We start from the raw sequence: 19,832 nt of genomic DNA on the forward strand, positions 1-19,832 counted from the left end.
GTGAGATAATTCCATGCAGGGAGAGATGGTCAGGTGTCTGGCTTATTTATCCATGTTGGTCAAAGTATACAGTGTTCCCTCGCTACTTCGTGGATTGTTTTTTACACACTCAGTTATAATAATATTATTATTTTTTTAAAAGGAATCCACAACCCTGAGTCTATAGAATCTGACTATAGATTGTAGTTGTAGGCAGGGTGTTGTAGACAGGGTGTCTTGGAAGTCTTTCAGTCACAGTCATCATAAGCTGACTTTCAAGCAATTTACCACAACAGTCCTCTATGTATCACAGACTATCAGGATTTCTGGTATTTGTTTCTAGTTTGACATCCAATTCAAATATCCTAAATAATTGCAAATTATAAAGCAATCTCCTTTTAAACGAATTACTGACAGTTATACATTAGTGCTTCATAATATGAGAAAAATTCCACATTTCTTGTTGAAGAGACATTTGTTAAAAATTTTAATGAGCTGAGTTTTAAAGCAACATAAATCAACAAAGCCACAGTTATAAGGAGCTGAACGTGGAGGCTCCCCTGCTACAAATCTAAGAATTATAAAACAGGCCAATAGAGTATTAAAATTAGGCGAGTTGGACTTAGTAATAACTAGACAATTAACAAAGAGTTAAAGATCACTTGCTTTATATTATTTACCTTACTTTATATTCAGTTAAAACATCACGACTAATAGGAAGCGAATATTTGAACTCTTTAAAGGGAACTAGAAAGAACTTACAAAGCAGTACCATCGTGTGTGTTTAAGCAAAACTGATGCAAGAAAATCCCTGATATTTTATATCAACTGGTAACTTAAAGTGCTTCAAGAGAAATGGCCCACAAATTGAGAGTATTTGTGGATCAACAAGTATTAACTCAACTAATCCATTTTTAATCTATAAATTTATTAATTTTCAGCAATATAAGTATTGTTATACAATTCTGTAAAGACAGTAATTCCCCCATATATAACTTATATCACTATATACATAAATTAAAACCAACTTCTCCTATCCTCCCCACTAAAACATATCAAAATAATAAAATTAAAGCATTAAAACATCCCACCCCAAAGACACAAAATGGAAATAGTATTGCCATCTTGCTAATCTTGTGTATCGACAGTTTCTTCATTCTACCTTGCTATCTCAATGTTTTACTCAATCTTCAAAACTCGAAAGTATTTTTACATTTTTTTCTTTGTAAATGATTCCCGTTCTTTTAAAAAGTTATCAGTTGACTTCTCCTGTATCAAACATCACAACTTGTCCATTTCTGCCAATTCTAGAACTTGTAGAATTCAATTTTCTTTTGAGGGTAGTTTTTTAGCCGAGGCATAGCACAGTGGGTTAACCGCCAGCTACAGAAAGATCTTGCCGACCAGAAGATTGGCAGTTCAAGCCGTGAGCGGGGTGACCTCCTGCCCTCAGTTTCTAGCTACCTAGCAGTTCAAAAACAGCATTTGTGATTAAATAGGTACCATTTTTAGCAGGGAGGAAAAACAGTTATAGTTTACCTGCATCCAGAAAAACCGGGACCCCCACTGACAATGGCCCAGGACCAAACTTGGTACAGAGAAGCCCCATGACCAACTGAACATACTTCTGGGATTTTTGAGAACTGACCTTGATTTTGGGAGTTGTTGTAGTTCTCCCTTATCCAGAGAGCACTGAAGCCAGCCAATGACGGATCTGGATGAAACCGGGCACACAGAAACCTTGGTGACCAACATAACATACTGGAGGGATTTTTTTTTTGGGGGGGGGGATGACCCACCCGCATGGAAGTTGTGGTAGTTCACCCTGCATCCAGATATATTATCAAACCTCCCAAGATAAACAATGCCTTTTTCAAATCACCCGGGCACCGCTGGGTCCCCAAGAGAGTATATAATAAAAAATGAATGATTTCTATCAAAAACAATCCATAGAATTGAACTGGTGGTCCTAGAAAATGCCTAGAGATAACATCTCTCTTAGCATTTCTAGGTTCTTTAGTGTGACTATATAGTCAGCTCCTGGCAAACGTATATCACAGAATCACCTTGAAGGACCTAGAAAATGCCCCAATATAGGTAACTGAAAATGTGGGTTCTGGACCCATAAATACAAAGGTCGTACTGGTATATGGCCCGAGCCCTATAAGGCTCAGGCCCTACCTATCTCCGTGATTGCATCTCCTCCTATGAGCCAGTGTGGACCTTGAGATCATCTGGGGAGGCTCTCCTCTCGTTCCCACCACCGTCTCAAGTGCAGCTGGTGGGAACGATCCTTCTCGGCAGTGGCCCCCCGGATCTGGAATGCACTGCCAAAAGAGATCAGGCAATCCCCTACATTATCCAATTTCCATAAGGAACTGAAGACCTGGTGGTGTCGGCAGGTTTTTGAGTAATTACATTGGAATACCGCCGATCCCTGGGCCTAAATATATTGCACAAGATACATTTTAATATATTGGGTTTATGGTTTCCGTCCCTTTGATCAGGTTGTGTAAGTGTTATTTATTGCTATATAATTGTATTGTTTTACCTTGCTTAATAATGTGTTATTATGTTATGTAATGTATGTGTGGTTTTTATGATTGGAAACCGCCCTGAGACCCATCCGGGAGATAGGGCGGTATATAAATAAAGTTGTTGTTGTTGTTGTTGTTATTATTATTATTATTATTATTATTATTATTATTATTATTATTATTATACAGGATAAGTTAGTGTCGTTTAAGGAATGGATTTAAATTGCTCGACTTTATTTTTTGAACAAGGACAGTTGTATTCATTCTGAGTAGTAGCTAATTCACGAATAAGCCATTAGAAAATGAAGTAATATACAATTAATATTTAATCCATGCAATTATTAATATTAAATGAATTGAAATGACATGCAATCAGAGAAATAATATGCAATTGCTATTTCACTCATGTATGTTCTTCAGTTGGTACTTAATCCAAGTTTATTCTTCATTATGTATTGAACAAAGTTTTCTTTTTTTTAAGTAAGATTTTTATTCAGGAATCCAGACTAAACATTTTTTTAACTGTTATATATGCATAACAATAAAATAAAAAGATCACTTTTGGATATGTTAATGTTTAGACAATATGACAAATTATCTTCCAAGGAGCCATTTTACAGAATTCTCTTGTATACTTCCTTCTCATTTCTCTGTTTAATGATGTACTATATGGCGATCATCTCAAATGAAAGAATTTAATGTACAAAAGGAATTATAGCATTCAGAAGAGATCAACTTCTTTTTTAAAAGTCTGAAAGAATTCCAAAAATAATACATCTTCTGGATATCCTTTCAGACAGATAAGACAGGCAGAGAATTGAGCAAATTTTTATTGTGCAATAAATCCAAGAATCCATCAGATAGTATTATGTAATCTGAAAATTCATATATTTTTCATCAATGGAAACATTTTTGCAGACATACGCTCAAGTGTGTGGAAACAAATTTCAAACTGGTCCCAAAATAAATAAATAAAGAAAGGAAGAAAGAAGTGGTTTAACTCTGTAATGAAACAAGACATCACTTCCTCTGACATCCTCCTGAGCTTGTGTGGAGTATGTTGATTTTCCTCTAATCACATGATGTATTTCAGAAATGTAGCACAAGATCAGATTCAAGGCACCATTCCTTGGGCAAAGGTTTATCCAGGTATCCGACAAAGTAAATCAAGGTTGTTGCTCTGTTCATAACAGTTTATTTTTAATACTGTATAATATTAGATGGCACTGTTTTATATTATTTTGACTTAAATTAATATTCTTGTGTAATACACAGCTGTTATTATACTCATATTTCTAGACTGAGCATTTTGACCAAAATTACAATAGTTCTTACCATTTGCTTCTTTTTAAAATGTAAAAGCAAAACACAGCATCATAATTATTAAATCTGTTTTATCATCAGTAGTATTAACATATTTATATCAGGAAGAAATATTAATGGAGACCATTTTGATTTATGAAAAGAAGATTTTTAAAGGCCACTGGTCTAGTCATACAACTTCCATATCTTAGTAATACACTAGAAGAACTTTTAACTATAATACCACAGACATCAAACCATATTGAGAGTTGTGTAAAAGTATGAAACATATGCTTTGGAATTGCTTTGAAATTATTAAAATAAAACAAAGCTATTGCCCTAAATTCCTAAATTCCTAAAGCACATATTTCTGTTATTTGTTATTTATTATCTATTATTTGTTTGTTAACTCCTTTAACAAAGCTGTTACAAAACATTAGCAATAAAAACATATCTACCAAAAGAACAATATATTTTTTAAAAAACCAAGAGTTTAAATTGAAATAAAAAACAGAATCACTGGCCATCCAGATCTCCAATTGCAACTGACCAATAATAGGCCAAAACAACCAGGAAGTCCAAAGGTTACCTATTTCTACATTAAAATTGCATAAGCCTTTAATAACATTACTCACTTTTTCTTAATATCTGTATTATATTAAAATAAAAAGCTAATCAAGATGACTGCATTTCTATTATCAAGCTTGCAATATACCATTTCAGATTTAACAGGAATAAAATGTCTAGATACATTGAAGTATCTATGCTACATAATTTTATGTAGAGTTTATATCTGCCTTTGATTCCTGCAAACTTACAGTAAGAGCAGTTAAATTTGTTCCAGTAAGTAGCCAGCCTTTTTAACTATCAAAAGCCACTTAAAACAATGCACAGAAAGGCAAAAGCAATAAAAATCAGATTTATTTCTAGGCAATTTTGTTTTAAATAGAAAAAAGAAATGTATAATAAACTAGAACTGGAAACAAGACACTAGTTTGCTTTTTTTAGATTTCCCAAGATCAGTGGCTGATAAATATGTCTATGCTTGTCCTACAAGAAAAATTGTGCTTACATTTAGAATCTGAGTTGAAGTCAATTGAAGTCACATAGGATTACAGCTGCAATCTTATACCACATATCAGTTACTAAGCTTTATTGAAATCAATGAAACTTATTCCCGAGAAAGCATTATTTCACTGTCACTTGAGAAACATTACAAAAGAAGTCCAATATATATGCTCATCAAAGAGATCACTAGCTATACAGGGAAATTCAAAAATGGTATGCTAGAGATGACAAATAGGAATGATAAAGAATGAATTCCAGCCCGATAATCAAAAAGATTTAAAAAATATTCTTATTAAATCCAAATATATCTTGAACCTAATGAGATTCTCCAGAAGTACTGAAGAAAAATTGTTTCAACAGTTTAGAATCTGAGACTAAAATGTTCTGTCTTCCTAAAATGGTATTCTGCCTTTAAATTACAATTTAAATTTTAGAAGCATCAAAAAGAAGTCCAATATATATGCACATCAAAGAGATCACTAGCTATACAGGGAAATTCAAAAATGGTATGCTAGAGATGACAAATAGGAATGATAAAGAATGAATTCCAGCCCGATAATCAAAAAGATTTAAAAAATATTCTTATTAAATCCAAATATATCTTGAACCTAATGAGATTCTCCAGAAGTACTGAAGAAAAATTGTTTCAACAGTTTAGAATCTGAGACTAAAATGTTCTGTCTTCCTAAAATGGTATTCTGCCTTTAAATTACAATTTAAATTTTAGAAGCATCAAATAAAATTGTGCCCAACACTCAAGAAGTGAAAATTTCCAAACTTCAAAACAATTCTACTCCTGGCCCCAAACAGAGTGCAAATCAAAAGTGAATTATATTAAAAAACTAATTCCCACTAAATTAGGTTATAGATTAGCCGAGCTATGTTTGCTTTTTAAAACTTTCACTACTTATTCTCCTTCTAACAAATCTGAGTGGTGGGTTTTAAAGTTAGTAAAACCTTCATCCAATTAAGAATTGCTTTACTGTGGTTATAAACCCTTTTAATGCTAAGACATCAGTTAACCGTTGCTAACATTTCCCATAGGACAATTAGAGGACACTTCTCTAACAGGGAGGAAGTAAGAATAAACAGCTCTAATTTTTAATAACATGTGGTGTAAAGAAGCTGGACATAGACAACCAAATTGTAGGGAAACTATGCTTTGTTTGCAGGGGAGGGGGAAGACATTTTGAAAAATACATCAGAAGCCAAATTCAGGCTTTTTTAGTATTACATGCTGAAATAATTGGTTGTGTGCTAATCCAAAAACTAATAACTAACTTCTACTAAAATCTAAACAGCTGAAAAATAATGCTCAAGCACTTCGCTGTAAATATATCTAACAGGATCCTAAATTTCTCAGTCCAATTATAATCTAGGGAGGAAAGGTAGAGAGAAAGGAGAGAAATATGCTATGATTATTTGACAGTTCCCTCCTTTTGGAAGAATATATAAGGTGTTCAACTGAGTCTCCAGGACTGCTCATTCCCTTCACTCTGCTGCCTACTTATCTCTACAGAGACAAGATTATTTCCATGACTATTATCCACAACCCAGGCTGTATTTCTCCATTTAAAATCCTTTCTCCACTTAATTTTTTTTCTAAGGCGAACCTTTCTAAACTATAGCCTCCAAATAACTACTGATATCAAAGGAGAGGCAAAACAAATTCAGCTTTAGGTGAAAGAAACCTACCCTATTTTCCCTAAGGATTTCTCATTGTGGTTTGGGTGCAAATTGTACTTTACAGCCCGGAAAACATACAACAACCCTGTACTTTACTCATTTTGGTCATGATGGGAATTTATGGTTTGTTCAAACTTAAACTGGGAAGCAGAAGAAGTAAGCACACGGGCCCAAGGAACAAGGGAAAGAGTACTTGTTTCAGCTGAGACTTATTTATTTCACTTTTAAAACACACAATATCCCAAATTATTCAGGCAGTATAGAATCCATCAAAAATATTGAAAGGAAAACCAAAAGGTAGTAATAGAAACATAAAAATAAATGGAACAACAAAAAATAAAAACACTGCAGAATGAAAAATCAAAGTACCAACACTAAAATAGATAGATGAGAAAAGTATTAAAAACGTATCTAAAATCACTGCAACTGGTTATAATCATAATAACTTTATTTTTATATCCCCACCACCACCACCACCACCACCACCACCACCACCTCTCCAAAGGGCCTCGGGATGGCTTACATATGGGACAGAAAGTCCAACATACATAAAAACAACAATCCTTTAAAACAAAACAACCAGTAAAATAAAATAATAACATTGTAAAATAAAAAAATCTGTATAAAACACAATTAACATAAGAGAAAGCAGCGTTGAGGCTCCATCATGTTCTTAAAATGTTTGCAAGGGAAAAAAGGCATGGCACCAAAAGACCATCATGTGGGCACACATAGCCTCACTGGGAAGGGTGATCTACAGATAAAGTGCAACCACTGAATAGGTCCTTTCATCTTGCAATCACCTATCTTAACTTTTTCGTGGGACAACTTCAGAAGGGCCTCATTTGAGGAGCTACATAGGCAGGTAGGAAAGCAATTAGAGCAGAGGTCCCCAGATTAAGACCTTGGCCTGCCAAGGTCCTCCCCCTCCCAGCACATGCTGCCCCCCTCCATGCAAACCACACCCCCCACCAAACATGCCACCCCACCGGTGCTCAAACCACGCCTCCCAGCACGCAAACTGCTGCCCACATAACCTCACAAAGACACCCCTGCTAGGAAAAGGGAAAAGGAGGGAGGAGAGAAAGAAAAATGAGAGAAGGAGGGAGAGATGGAAAAAAGTAAGGAAGGGAGGAGAAAAGGAAGGAAGGAAGGAAGGAAGGAAGGAAGGAAGGAAGGAAGGAAGGAAGGAAGGAAGGAGAAAAGGAAGCAAGGAGAGATGGTGAAAAGAAAAAAGGGAGGGGGAAGGAAAGGAGGGAGGATGGAGGGAGGAAGAGAAAAGAAAGGAAGAAAAAAAGAGGGATGGAAAAGAAGGAAAGAAGGAAGAAAGCTAGGTAGGTAGGTATTTAGGGAAAAGAGTGGGTGAAAAGGAATAACGATAGGTAGCTAGGAAACAGAGGGAAGGAAGAAAAGAAACAAACAAAAAGAAAGGTGGGTAGGTAGATAGGTAGATTGGCAACAGAGAGGAAAGGAATTCAGAAACCGTGGCCTAGTGGTTTAAACCTCAAACTGTGCTCTGAACCCATTGGGTATCTTTAGCCATCACATTCTCTCAGCCTCAGATGAAGACAAAGGGAACTCCCCTTTGAACAAATCCTGACCAGAAAACTCTGTGATATTGTCACTCTCAGTCTGAAATGACTTGAAAGCACACCACCACAACAATTCTAATTAACTTGACTATCTCATCAGCCAAAAGCAATCCCATACTTCACAATGAAATATTGCTAAATTTATGTTTGTTAAAATTGTTCTACATTTTAAGTATTGTATTGTTCTTTCATTTTTTTTGCACTACAAACAAGAAATGTGCAGTGTGCATATTAATTTGTTCAATTTTTTTCCAATCATAGTCCAGATCCCCAACAATCTGAGAGACCGTGAACCGGCCCTCGGCTTAAAAATTTGGGGGATCCCTGGACTAGAGTTTTAAATGTTTACAGCCATCATATAGAATTGGGCTAGAAACTGGCAGTCGGTAATAGATTGCAAACTAGTGGTAATAATAATATGGACACATCTTATCTTAGGTGATCCCTTGTAGCCCTAGGATGATGGCCCTCCAAGTGTAGTGTCTTGGCAGTGGTTTTTATTTTTCTTAGAAGACGCCTGTGCGTGAGTTTAATGTTTGGAGGTCGGTGCACAGGCGAACAACAGTCTTCACAGAGTGGGGTCCCAACCAGTGGCATGGCTGAAACGACGATGGTGGTTTCCCAATCTGTTGCAGCCTTTTTCTGCCTTCACAGGTGTTGTAACATATACCATGTCATTCTCCACCTGATCCGCCGTTGAGGTCTTCAGATCTTTGGATTGTGCTTGGTCTGGAACCTCCCCCGCAGCCCCTCCTGGGAGTCATGACTCCGGTGGTTAACCCGCAGGTTCATTGGAACATACAAGCCCCCTCACCATGACAAGGTGATAGCGCATATTGTCCATATAGTCATCATCAATGGTCTTAGTTACATTGTTCTGATTTAAATGAAATTTCCAGACAATTTTCAAAAGAATGTCCCACACAAAACCAGTTGCAATATTTCACATAGGAGGTTATAAAAAAACCAGTAATTTAAATCACTTTAATTTCAACATCTCTATCCTAAGGATGATCAAGTCGACATCCAATTCAGTGGTTTCGCTACTGTGAAGAAGTCAAAACATTGTACTGTTTATAAAACCAAACTTTAGTGGTCAAATATTTTACTTCATAATTTGTTTCTGATGTAAAACAGGGAAAATTGTTTAAATATATTTACCACACAGTTGTCTATATTAATTCAACTTTAAAGCTAATCTTTCAAAGGAAACTTACTATGGATGAAATCCAATCTTAAACAATCTTGACAAAGCTTCTAAAACTCAGAGATATACAGAAAACAGATCATAAGAATTATACAAATGTTATATGTTGCAGCAACTAATTTACAATATTTACTAAAACAAACTTTTGGTCCCAGCCAAAAACAGTAGGATAGATTTATTGGATTAAGGTACCTGATATATAGCACTGAATGAAACCTAAGACATATTTGCGAGATTTCACAAAAACCTTTTACCATCCAGAAGAGTATGTTTACCATTATGATAATGTGAAACTACAAATTAGAGCAAGAATGTTTACCCCCCCCCCCCCCCCAAAAAAAAAAATCTGATTTGGCTTCTTGATGTCACCACATAACCAAATATTTGTGGAGGAACATTCAGCAACATATTTAATGAGAACAACCACCTCCCTTTAAAAAAATGTGCCAAAGAAACTACTATTCTTATTTAAATATAAAGTCATATAAGCCAATGGGGAGTGTAAAAAGGAATGTAGAAACAAAACAAAAAAATTGGAGAGCATCAGGGCATCTTAGCACGTCCCCAAAAGTGTTCATCTATACAAATCTGAATCTGAGGAACTAGGCCTAGACTGTAAGCCAAGTACAGATATAGCTATAGCTATTATAATGATACAGAGTACCACACTTAGCAAGGAAACAAGAGCACAGTGTAAGCACTCAAGGCTTCTAGTGTTACAGGGCCACCTGATGTTTAATCCCAGTGAACAGAATGGGTATTGCTTTCCTAGGCAAGCGCCATGAAAAAAAGGACTAACAGCTGTCTTGATGCTATATGATTTCCTGAGAAAGAGAAATACAGCAATTCTATTACTTCGAAGGGAGGGAAAGAGCATAAACACATACATGTGTTGGTTGATCATGGCAGCTGCCTTTTCTAGTAAAGGAACTGCAGTGGTCTGGCAGGCATTGAATTAGGGGAAGATCAGCAGGGGGAGACAGGAACAGGGTAGTGGAGAAGGCTAAAAGCAGGACAACTTGGTAGAGCAGGTGGACAGCTTCTGAAATGACGTATTTACTTTTTGCTGAACATTCAAAAGGATGGTATATAACCCATAATGAGCATCCAAAATTGCCACCAGGTTTTAAGTGAACATTTGTTATATTACTATATGGCTGTGCTTGCCCTGTTACTAGAAGCAGAATACTACATATACCATCTAACTTGGAACTGTACAGATCTTTAACCTATAAGCAATGGCTTAACTGCAGCCCCTCACAACCAGAAAACACCAGCAATTAGTTAAGAATTAAATGATACCTGATATGAAGGTACCATTTAAGGAAAAGGAAAAGAGTATCTTATTTACAGAGAACTGCTTCTTATACTGTAATATTTCTAATTGATCAAAGATGCTTTCTTCAAGCTATTATCAATTTTTACTAACATCGAAAAAGGAGAAAACCATCATTACAATTTTCTGCTTCAACAGAAACTATTCAGTTAGCCAAAGACTTCAAAAATTGATGCACACTGTGTTTCTCTTGCACATAATGAATCATCATGAGATTACAAATATAAAGTAAGATACTCTGAAAACTAGAAGCAAACTAACAGGAAATATATTTCAGAAAAGTTTTTAAACAATATATATTTTCATATTTTACAGAAAACCTAATACTTTAAATTCTTACTTACTTTAGAGGCCCATGGTTGCAGACAGTTGGCGTAACAGCGAACAAGAAAAGCCATTTCCTGGGTTGAAGAGGAAAGTTTCCACTTGCAAGCAGAAGCCACAGACAATAAATTAAGTAAGATCCTGAAAAGATTCTCCTTACAAAGCATAAGCCAAAGAAATTGATCTTCAGGCATAAAATTATGCAGACTTTATTTTCACAGTAATGACAACTATAGTTCCTCCAGCAGCTTTCAGTGTTGCAAAAAAGTCCAATTTTTACAAGCACATAACAGCATACATTAAAAAATGCAGTGGTGCTTCTTACGGAAATACGAATGTCAATAGGATTTCCCAAGCAGAATATGCAGTTAGAAAAAAAAAATCAAGATGAGACTAAAAATGGATTAAACAGTCCATTAGAAGGTAGGTGCTGAATTCCTATTAAGAATTTTCCAACTTAAAGGCACTGTTAAAGCTGGCTAATTTTCAGGTCCCCTTTTCCACATCTTTGTAATTAGTTGTAAAGATTCTTCTTAAGTAGACTGAGGAATCCTTCATATCAAAGTTTCACATTTATACTCCTGCATGCTATGACTGCAAGACTGAACGTATGCAGAGCCAGAATCTTCAAGAAAAATATGCATGCTAGCACACACACGCACACACTTAAGAGGTTTGCACTACAGAACTGCTCAAATCCTCTGCAATCAAAATCATTCTCCCACCCCCAATGCAGACTTTAAAATGCTGCAGTGTAGCTTAGAATTCTAAAGCATCAGCCAGATACAAGAATTAAACCAAACCCAAAATGTACCAATTAAAACATTTCTAATGCATTGCAAAATGCAACACCCACAGCAAGACTGAATGTTCGAGTCCTAATTCCTACTATCTTTGCTCGTTTCTCAGCAGCTCCCTCAGGAGAAGCTCTCATCGATTGGATGCTCCGCAGCAAGATGAAATATCTAATAAGGAGGAGAGAGAGTGGGAGGGGAATGGAGCTAAAAGGATGACATCACCTGTATAGAAAGCCTTTAGAAACTGCATTAGATCAATTGGCTACTGTATCTGCAGATGCAGCCAGAGCATCTTTATTGACCTAGTATAAACACACCTCTTTACAACAACAATTCAGCAAAACATACTCTATGATGCATTTCATATTGCTCCGCTGATCTGACATTACACACAATTCCTTTGGGTGGGTTGTTTTACCACCTACTCTTGAAATCTGTGTGTCTGTTCACATGTTTTTAAGGAGAATTATGAACAAAGCATATCTTCTGTCACTGCAATTAACACAGGTTCTTCATGATCCCTCCACAGATTCTGCATGTATAAAGCCTTTTACAACATGTTCATTCAATAGACTATAAACTTCTCAGCAAAATATATACCCCTTGAAAAAAAAAAGCCAGGAATTTTAAATTGTTAGTTTGTAAAATCATATCACATCAAAGCACAATGCAAACATGGTGTTGCACACACATTCTGCATTACAGAAGTTAACAAGACTTTGAAACTTTGAATATTAGCAATAAACAAGGAAACATATTATCTGTGTTCTATATAAAAAATCCGGATTCAGAGGTGTGCCTCTTTAAATGGCAAAATCAAAGATGGATGGGTGAAGGGATGATGCGGAATTTCTGTACAGCTCACATTAAGGTCAAGGGGAAAACCTTCAACATGGTCTCAAAAAAGAGCAGTTTCTTCTTTTCAGGAACAATTGGCTCTCAATATTCCTGGTTGAAATATGATATCTAACTCTACCTCATTGACTGCCCAATTAGAGATGAAGTCTTTTCTGTTAAATTTTCCTCAGTATCAATAAGGAAAAAGATCTAAATTATTTTTCTAAGAGCTGTTGTCTATGCATTGTGGCATACATGCACCTGTCAAACAGAACCTCGAGTGAAAAACACTAAATCAGGGAAAATCATGCCCAAAATCTTGCATTTATCTAATTGTATACAGAAAATGTGGACTGACATTGTTTTTTATAACCAAAGTAAATCACTCCATGGTTAAACATGATTGGCTGAAAGGAGAAATTATCAGTACTAATGGGACTACTGATGCAATAAACAACAGATGTAGAAAGATCCATAATCAATGTCAACTGTATTCTTCCACTGATAGTACAGTGTCTATCAAGAGAACCAGGAGTTTTCTTTCTCCCTGCAGTTCCCCTATTCCTAACTCTAACTGCTCCCACCAGTTACTTTCAAGAAATGCTCCATAGAGCAATAGGTGTGAAGTCCTATTGTCATCGAGAAGAGTTCAATAGTGCAAAGTTGGGGTCCCACTTATAAGGAACCCAGTGGTTTCAGTGGTGATTTTTTTTGTTTCCTATTCTCTGTCTTAACATTCTGAAACTATGATCCGAAGTATCAGAAAACCCTCAAGAACACTATAGCAGAGAGTTGGTTGCTGAAAAATGTGCTCCCTTTCACTCAAAAAAGGCTCTGCTGTATGAATGGAAGAATATTATAGGACAAAACCAATTGATTAAAATGATAGAATGACATACGTATGTCTGTAATATTTCCATTTTATAGCTTATTCTATTAATCTTGAGCATTGCTTAAGAAAGTGGGGAAACATTCAGTGTTCAAACCTGATTTAATACGTTTGTTCTCCCAAAGGAGGCAAGTTCCACTACTGTAGCTACATGATTTAAACGATTGGTGTAATGCTTCTCTAAAGTACATGAGCATAAACTCTAAGCAGAGAACTGTTTCCAACAAAGATATCTTCATGTGATCTAGCCTGTTTAGTATGAATAAGACTTATATTTAATAGTAAGTTAAATTAAGCTTCTTCCTTTGTCTGAATGCTAGCAAACACATTCTGTTGTTCAAGTAAGCTAGAGATACATTAATCTTACATTAGCCTTTTAAAATAGATGGAATGTGCATGAAATTCCATACTCCAAAATCTTCGGCACATAAGCAATATTTCATAACTACTGTAGACACAAGCTAAGTATTAGGAAGAAATATTCTACTTCCTTCAAGGTTCCCCTTTAAATGAAGATGACATCATTTTCTTTCCTTTTCTTACAAATCAGACTGCAGCTACAGCAGCTCCCTAGAGAAATGTATCCAAGACCCTACATGAAATCGTGCCAGCCTAACAGCTATGTGTAAAGGAGAAAATTGACCTAATTCTATGCTGGCCTGGCATCTTTTTATAATGATGTTTCTTAATGATATTGTGACATAAGTTTTGCAATAAATTATTTGTTGCAGACTTGTCTGAAGAAGACTAAAACATATTTCAGCACGACAATAACCAAAGCATGATTTTAAATTCAATATGGAGTTAAGGATTATACCAAGGTGAAACCATAAACCATTTTAACAAAAAGATTATAAATGAAATCACAATTTTTCTTTTATTTAACATGTTTTTGAAATAACCTATTTACATATCTAAGTAAGAAGGGAAAGGAACAGGGTGATAGGAATCAAGCAAGAGGGATTTTTTCTGCATTAATTTTGAACAGGACTAAATAATAATCCTGTTGAAATGTACATTTCTACAATAACTACTTGTGCCCGGCCACGTGTTGCTGCGGCTTATGGGAATCATTTGTTGACCAGGTGGAATAGCAGTGAATAGCCTTGCAACCCCAAAGCCCGGCCGGCGAATCCTTGTTTGGTGAGCTGGAATACAATGGAATAGGCTTGCTGCTTGAAAGCCTGGGTACCTGTGTTCTAGGGGAATTTTTTGGCCAATTTGAATTGCACTGAATAGCCTCGCTGCTTCAAAGCCTGGCCGCTTTCTATATAGGGGCATCCTTCCTTGGGCAGGTTGAATGAGACAGAATAGCCTCATGGCTTCAAAACCTGAGGGTTTTCTATCTAGGGGAAATCTTGGTTGGGGTCAGGTTGAACAGCACTGAATAGCCTTGCTGCTTCAAAGCCTGGCTGCTTTCTACACAGGGCCATCCTTCATTGGCCAGGTTGAATGGGATGGAATAGCCTCATGGCTTCAAAGCCTGGGGGTTTTCTATCTAGGGGAAATCTTGGTTGGCCAGGTTGAACAGCACTGAATAGCCTTGCTGCTTGCAAGCTTGGCCGCTTTCTACCTTGTGGAATTCTTGGTTGGCCAGGTTGAATAGTAATTAATAGTCTCGGTGCAGCAAGTATGAATGCTGCAATTAACCTTGATTAACATTTAATGGCCTTGCAGCTTCAAAGCCTGCCTGCTTCCTGTCTGGAGGAATCCTTTGTTAAGAGGTGTTAGCTGGCCCTGGTTGTTTCCTTTCTAGAATTCCCCTGTTTTCAGAGTTTTGCTCTTTATTTACTGTCATGATCTTAGAGATTATATTATATTATACCACAGTAAATATTATATATTATATTTATAATCTTATATTATCTGATTAGAACTGGATTATCTGAGGCCCCTTCTACACAACTGTATAAAATCCACACTGAACTGGATTATATGGCAGTGTGGACTCAAGATAATCCAGTTCAAATCAGATACTGTGGATTATCCTGCCTTGGCATTCAGGGTTATATAGCTGTGTGGAAGTGCCTTGAGTCTACACTGCCATATAACTCAGTTCAAATCAGATCATCTGTATTTTATAGACAGTGTGGGAGAGGCCTAACTGAACCCTGGCTGTCTCTTGGCCGTGGAGGTTGCTAGCAGATGAAGTGGGCAGGGCATACCCTTCTAACTGGTAGCAAGGGGAAAAAACAGTTCTTCCTCTTCCTCTAATTTGGGCTTTATTTTTCTAGAATTTTTTGATTGAAAGCCATAGACTGGATGGCTATGTCTTTTGTGGCCAAATTTGGTGTGATTGGGTTTAGTGGTTTTGCTGTTTACTCCATAATAAAGGGTCATATTACATTTATAGATAGATAGATAGATAGATAGATAGATAGATAGATAGATAGATAGATAGATAGATATAGATAGATAGATAGAGCCTCCGGTGGCTCAGTGTGTTAAAGCGCTGAGCTGCTGAACTTGCAGACCGAAAGGTCCCAGGTTCAAACCCAGAGAGCGGAGTGAGCGCCTGCTGTTAGCTCCAGCTTCTGCCAACCTAGCAGTTCGAAAACATGCAAATGTGAGTAGATCAATAGGTACCACTCCGGCGGGAAGGTAACGGCGTTCCATGCAGTCATGCCGGCCACATGACCTTGGAGGTGTCTATGGACAACTCCGGCTCTTCGGCTTAGAAATGGAGATGAGCACCAACCCCCAGAGTCGGACACAACTGGACTTAACGTCAGAGGAAACCTTTACCTTTACCTTAGATAAATAGATAGATAGATAGATGGATTATGAAAAATGATTGACATGGCATACATTACTAACATCATAGGACTTCTGGTCAAGCTATTTTCCTTTTCAATGTAGTTCAGGAAATGCAACTTGTCACTCATTAATGCACTAAAGATGACAACAGATAAATTCCCCAAGGTACAACATATGGAAAAGCAACTACTAGGTAAAGTGCCAAAGTATCAGCCAGCAGGTTACTTATATTGCACTGTATGTAGTAGGATGGCTTCAATAAACACTCAATAAAGGGTTCAAATAGGAGCTGAAAACTTGAAAAATGCTCAGTAGTTGACAGACATTGTGTCACATTACAAAGCACGATTAAATACATTTATAGCTTGGCAAGCAGAACATCAAACATTTTAGTAAGAAAATAGGCTACCAAGAGTATACCTAAGTGCTTCAAATGTATCAAAATTTATATTGAAAAAAAGGGCAGCATCTGACTGCCCTCTATGCTGCACTAAGTTTTGTGATTTTGTTCACACACACACACACACACACTTTAAAAAATAAGTCCCAAATAAGATTAGATAAGCACATCCTGAGTTTTTAAAAAATGAAATGCTATTCTTGAATCTTTGTACAGTGAAAGTAGTGACAATTCTTATGAATGACCCCCATTTCATTCTTCACAATAACATTACTTTCTGACACTAAACAGTCAATATACAATAGTTTTCAGAGAAGCATACTACTATGCTGTAGAAAAATCCTACCAAAAAAACCAGCAAGATTCAAGAGCTGTATAATACATAAGCCATCCTAAGGGAGGCAAAAGAGGAAGGAGAGAAGGGGAGGGGAAGAAGATGGGAGGGGAGTGTAAGAGAGAGGCTGTCACTAGGACTAAAATGATGTAAGCTTCTAAATTTAGAATCAGCGATACAGAAGGAACAATAAAAGGCACCACAGATTCAATTTCCTTGAAAGCTCTGTAGCTGCTTTTCTTCTTCAGATAATGTGCTATACATGAAAAGGTCATTTCTCATTTAGAGCATCTGACATTTATATTTTTACAAAACTAATCTCAAATTTATATGAGTTGCATTCATTGCTGGTTCAAACATGTCTTATTCACATGTTAACTCTGCCCATGTGCAATATGATGAACAAAAAAAGATATCTCGGTGTAAGCTTGCAATGACAAAATGCCTGGCTTTATTTAGGGCCTCCTTGAAACATAGTCAATAATTTAATTTACATTAAATTAAAATATTAATTCCAACATGGAAAGGCCGCCTTAACAGAAAGTTAAGGAGGAGAATATTATGCACTGCAGTGTCTTTTCTCCTTGTCATGAGAGGGTGGAGCAAAGGTTGTTAGTACAGGATGGAGGGAAATGAAAGATTTTACACATAATGTAATGTAATATAATGGTTTTTCTTTTTTCAAAAAATATACCATATACAATCATATGGTATTCTAACTTAAAAACAGAAAATGAAGGAGTTATTTTGTGACTTTTGGCCCTCCCTGTATATTTGCAAGTCACATTAGAATATAGAGAAACATACCAATGTATCTCTTTTACAGCATCAGTCCCTATTTATCAATGTTTTGAGGCAAAGGACCTTTTTAAATTGATTTACTTTGTTTCTCCCACCAAAGAGACTCAAGGCAGCAAATAGCAAACATGACACAATACCAATTTTAAAAAGCAAATGCATATAAATATGAATATACCAAAATAAAAACAATTAAATATTTGTGTCCTGAAGCATAACATTAAAATAAACGATTAAAATTCAATTAAAACTACAGTTAAAAATGACTACTTTTTGGAGCATCGTACATTACTTCTGTCGTGCACAGGTGATCATTCCCAATTGCCTCTTTGTGATGGCTTCACTATGCAACTGTTAAGATGGCACATCATGCAACTAAAAGATGACGCATCAAACGGTCTCTTCATCTGACAATGAACCATGAATGAACTCTACCTATTTCTGAAGATATCTGTCATGAAAGAATCCATCTGATATGGAAAACCGATATATTGGCTTACAATATTACAACAATGTTGCTTTTACTTGTTATCAGGTAGACTTTAATGTGTAGTGGTGTACTTAGTTCCTGAAAACCAAACGCCACTGCTTCCTTAACTTAAATCTATCCACTTGTAATATGGTCTTCCTCTTTTTGTACTGCCTTCTACTTTAACAAACATTATTGTCTTTTTCTAAGGCTTTAGCACAATATTTCAAAACTTGTGAGGTATATTGCAGTGTGGTGCTAATGGGGTGAATCTCGGGCAGGTCAATCTGAACTGCAGCTGATATATTTTAGTGATTTAAACGAATGCTACATATACTATATTATATCAATGATGATGTGCAAACACGTACAGAGGCAGATTGAAGCAGTTTCTGCATAGTTTAAGTAACATATAGTTCAGTCAGTGCTTTTAGATGCATCCTTACGAAGCTGTATTAAGTGGATTGTGTCCACCTACACTATGTTTGCATCAAGAAAATATGTCACTACAAAGGCTTCTAATAATAGAGCATTTGTCAAACTGCATAGCAAATGTTATTCTCCAAGCAATAATGTCAATGTGCCATTCAATTTTAATAAAAAGATTATTCACATGTAACTTTGTATATGTATTAAAGTTTATTTCTTTTTCAAACTAAAGAGACAGGGATAAGAATATAATTCAAGAAGGTATATCTGAGTTTCATTTTGGAATGCTTTCGTACAGGTATTAACTGAAACAGCAATTCAATAGTTATTTTCCCTCTGTAATATAAAAACAGTTGAATTTGATTTTTTGACTTACTGATTATTAACTTAAAAACAACACATCCTTTGTACCAACAGTCTTATGTTTAGTTGTGTACTAAGTTATTTTCCTCATTGTGAAAAATCACTTAATTTAATGCTGACAATAAAACTTTCATTGGAAAAAACTATGAAGGGCAGTTTCAAGGAAATCTATATTAAAGAACATAGGAGGCTGACTTATCAGCGTTGGCCACAGGTCCCAAGGATTTCAGTCAAGATTCTTTCTTATCCTTTCCTAGTATTCTGTCTCGGATGTTTCCGTTGGAATATGAAAACAGGAAACAAGGGTGTAAGTGAAAACATCTCAAACCAAAGCATTATGCTTCACTAGAGATATACTAGTTTACTTATGCTTCATGTATTATTATTATTATTATTATTATTATTATTATTATTTAAAGTATTTATATTCCGCCCTTCTCACCCCGAAGGGGACTCAGGGCGGATCACATTATACACACATAGGGCAAACATTCAATGCCCGTAAACACATCAGAGACCGAGACAGACAGACACAGAGGCAATTTAACCTTCTTCTGAGGGCATGTTCGATTCTGGCCACAGGGGGGAGCAGCTGCTTCATCATCCACTCTGACGGCACTTACTCATTCCAGGTCATAAATTAGTTAAACTTGCCTCCCCACTTTTTTTTATAAGTGGTACCTTATTTCCTACTTGATAGATGCAACTATCTTTCGGGTTGCCAGGTC

General features: G+C 36.1%; 1 protein-coding gene across 6 annotated transcripts in view; it reads right to left on the reverse strand.

Annotated features, from left to right (window-relative positions):
• The window catches only part of rapgef6 (Rap guanine nucleotide exchange factor 6), a 260,059-nt gene that overhangs the window by 114,385 nt on the left and 125,842 nt on the right, over positions 1–19,832 (reverse strand). Inside the window, exon 1 of one of the 6 annotated variants that reach the window (XM_062970372.1) lies at positions 11,052–15,497. The exons of the other annotated variants lie outside the window; for them this stretch is intronic. Coding sequence (XP_062826442.1) covers positions 11,052–11,225 — 174 coding nt within the window. The 5' untranslated portion in view covers positions 11,226–15,497. Of the gene's footprint in view, positions 1–11,051; positions 15,498–19,832 lie in introns of those variants that run through there. 6 annotated transcript variants of the gene reach the window in all.

This window comes from Anolis carolinensis, chromosome 2 (assembly GCF_035594765.1).
Source record: "Anolis carolinensis isolate JA03-04 chromosome 2, rAnoCar3.1.pri, whole genome shotgun sequence".
NCBI lineage: Eukaryota > Metazoa > Chordata > Lepidosauria > Squamata > Dactyloidae > Anolis > Anolis carolinensis.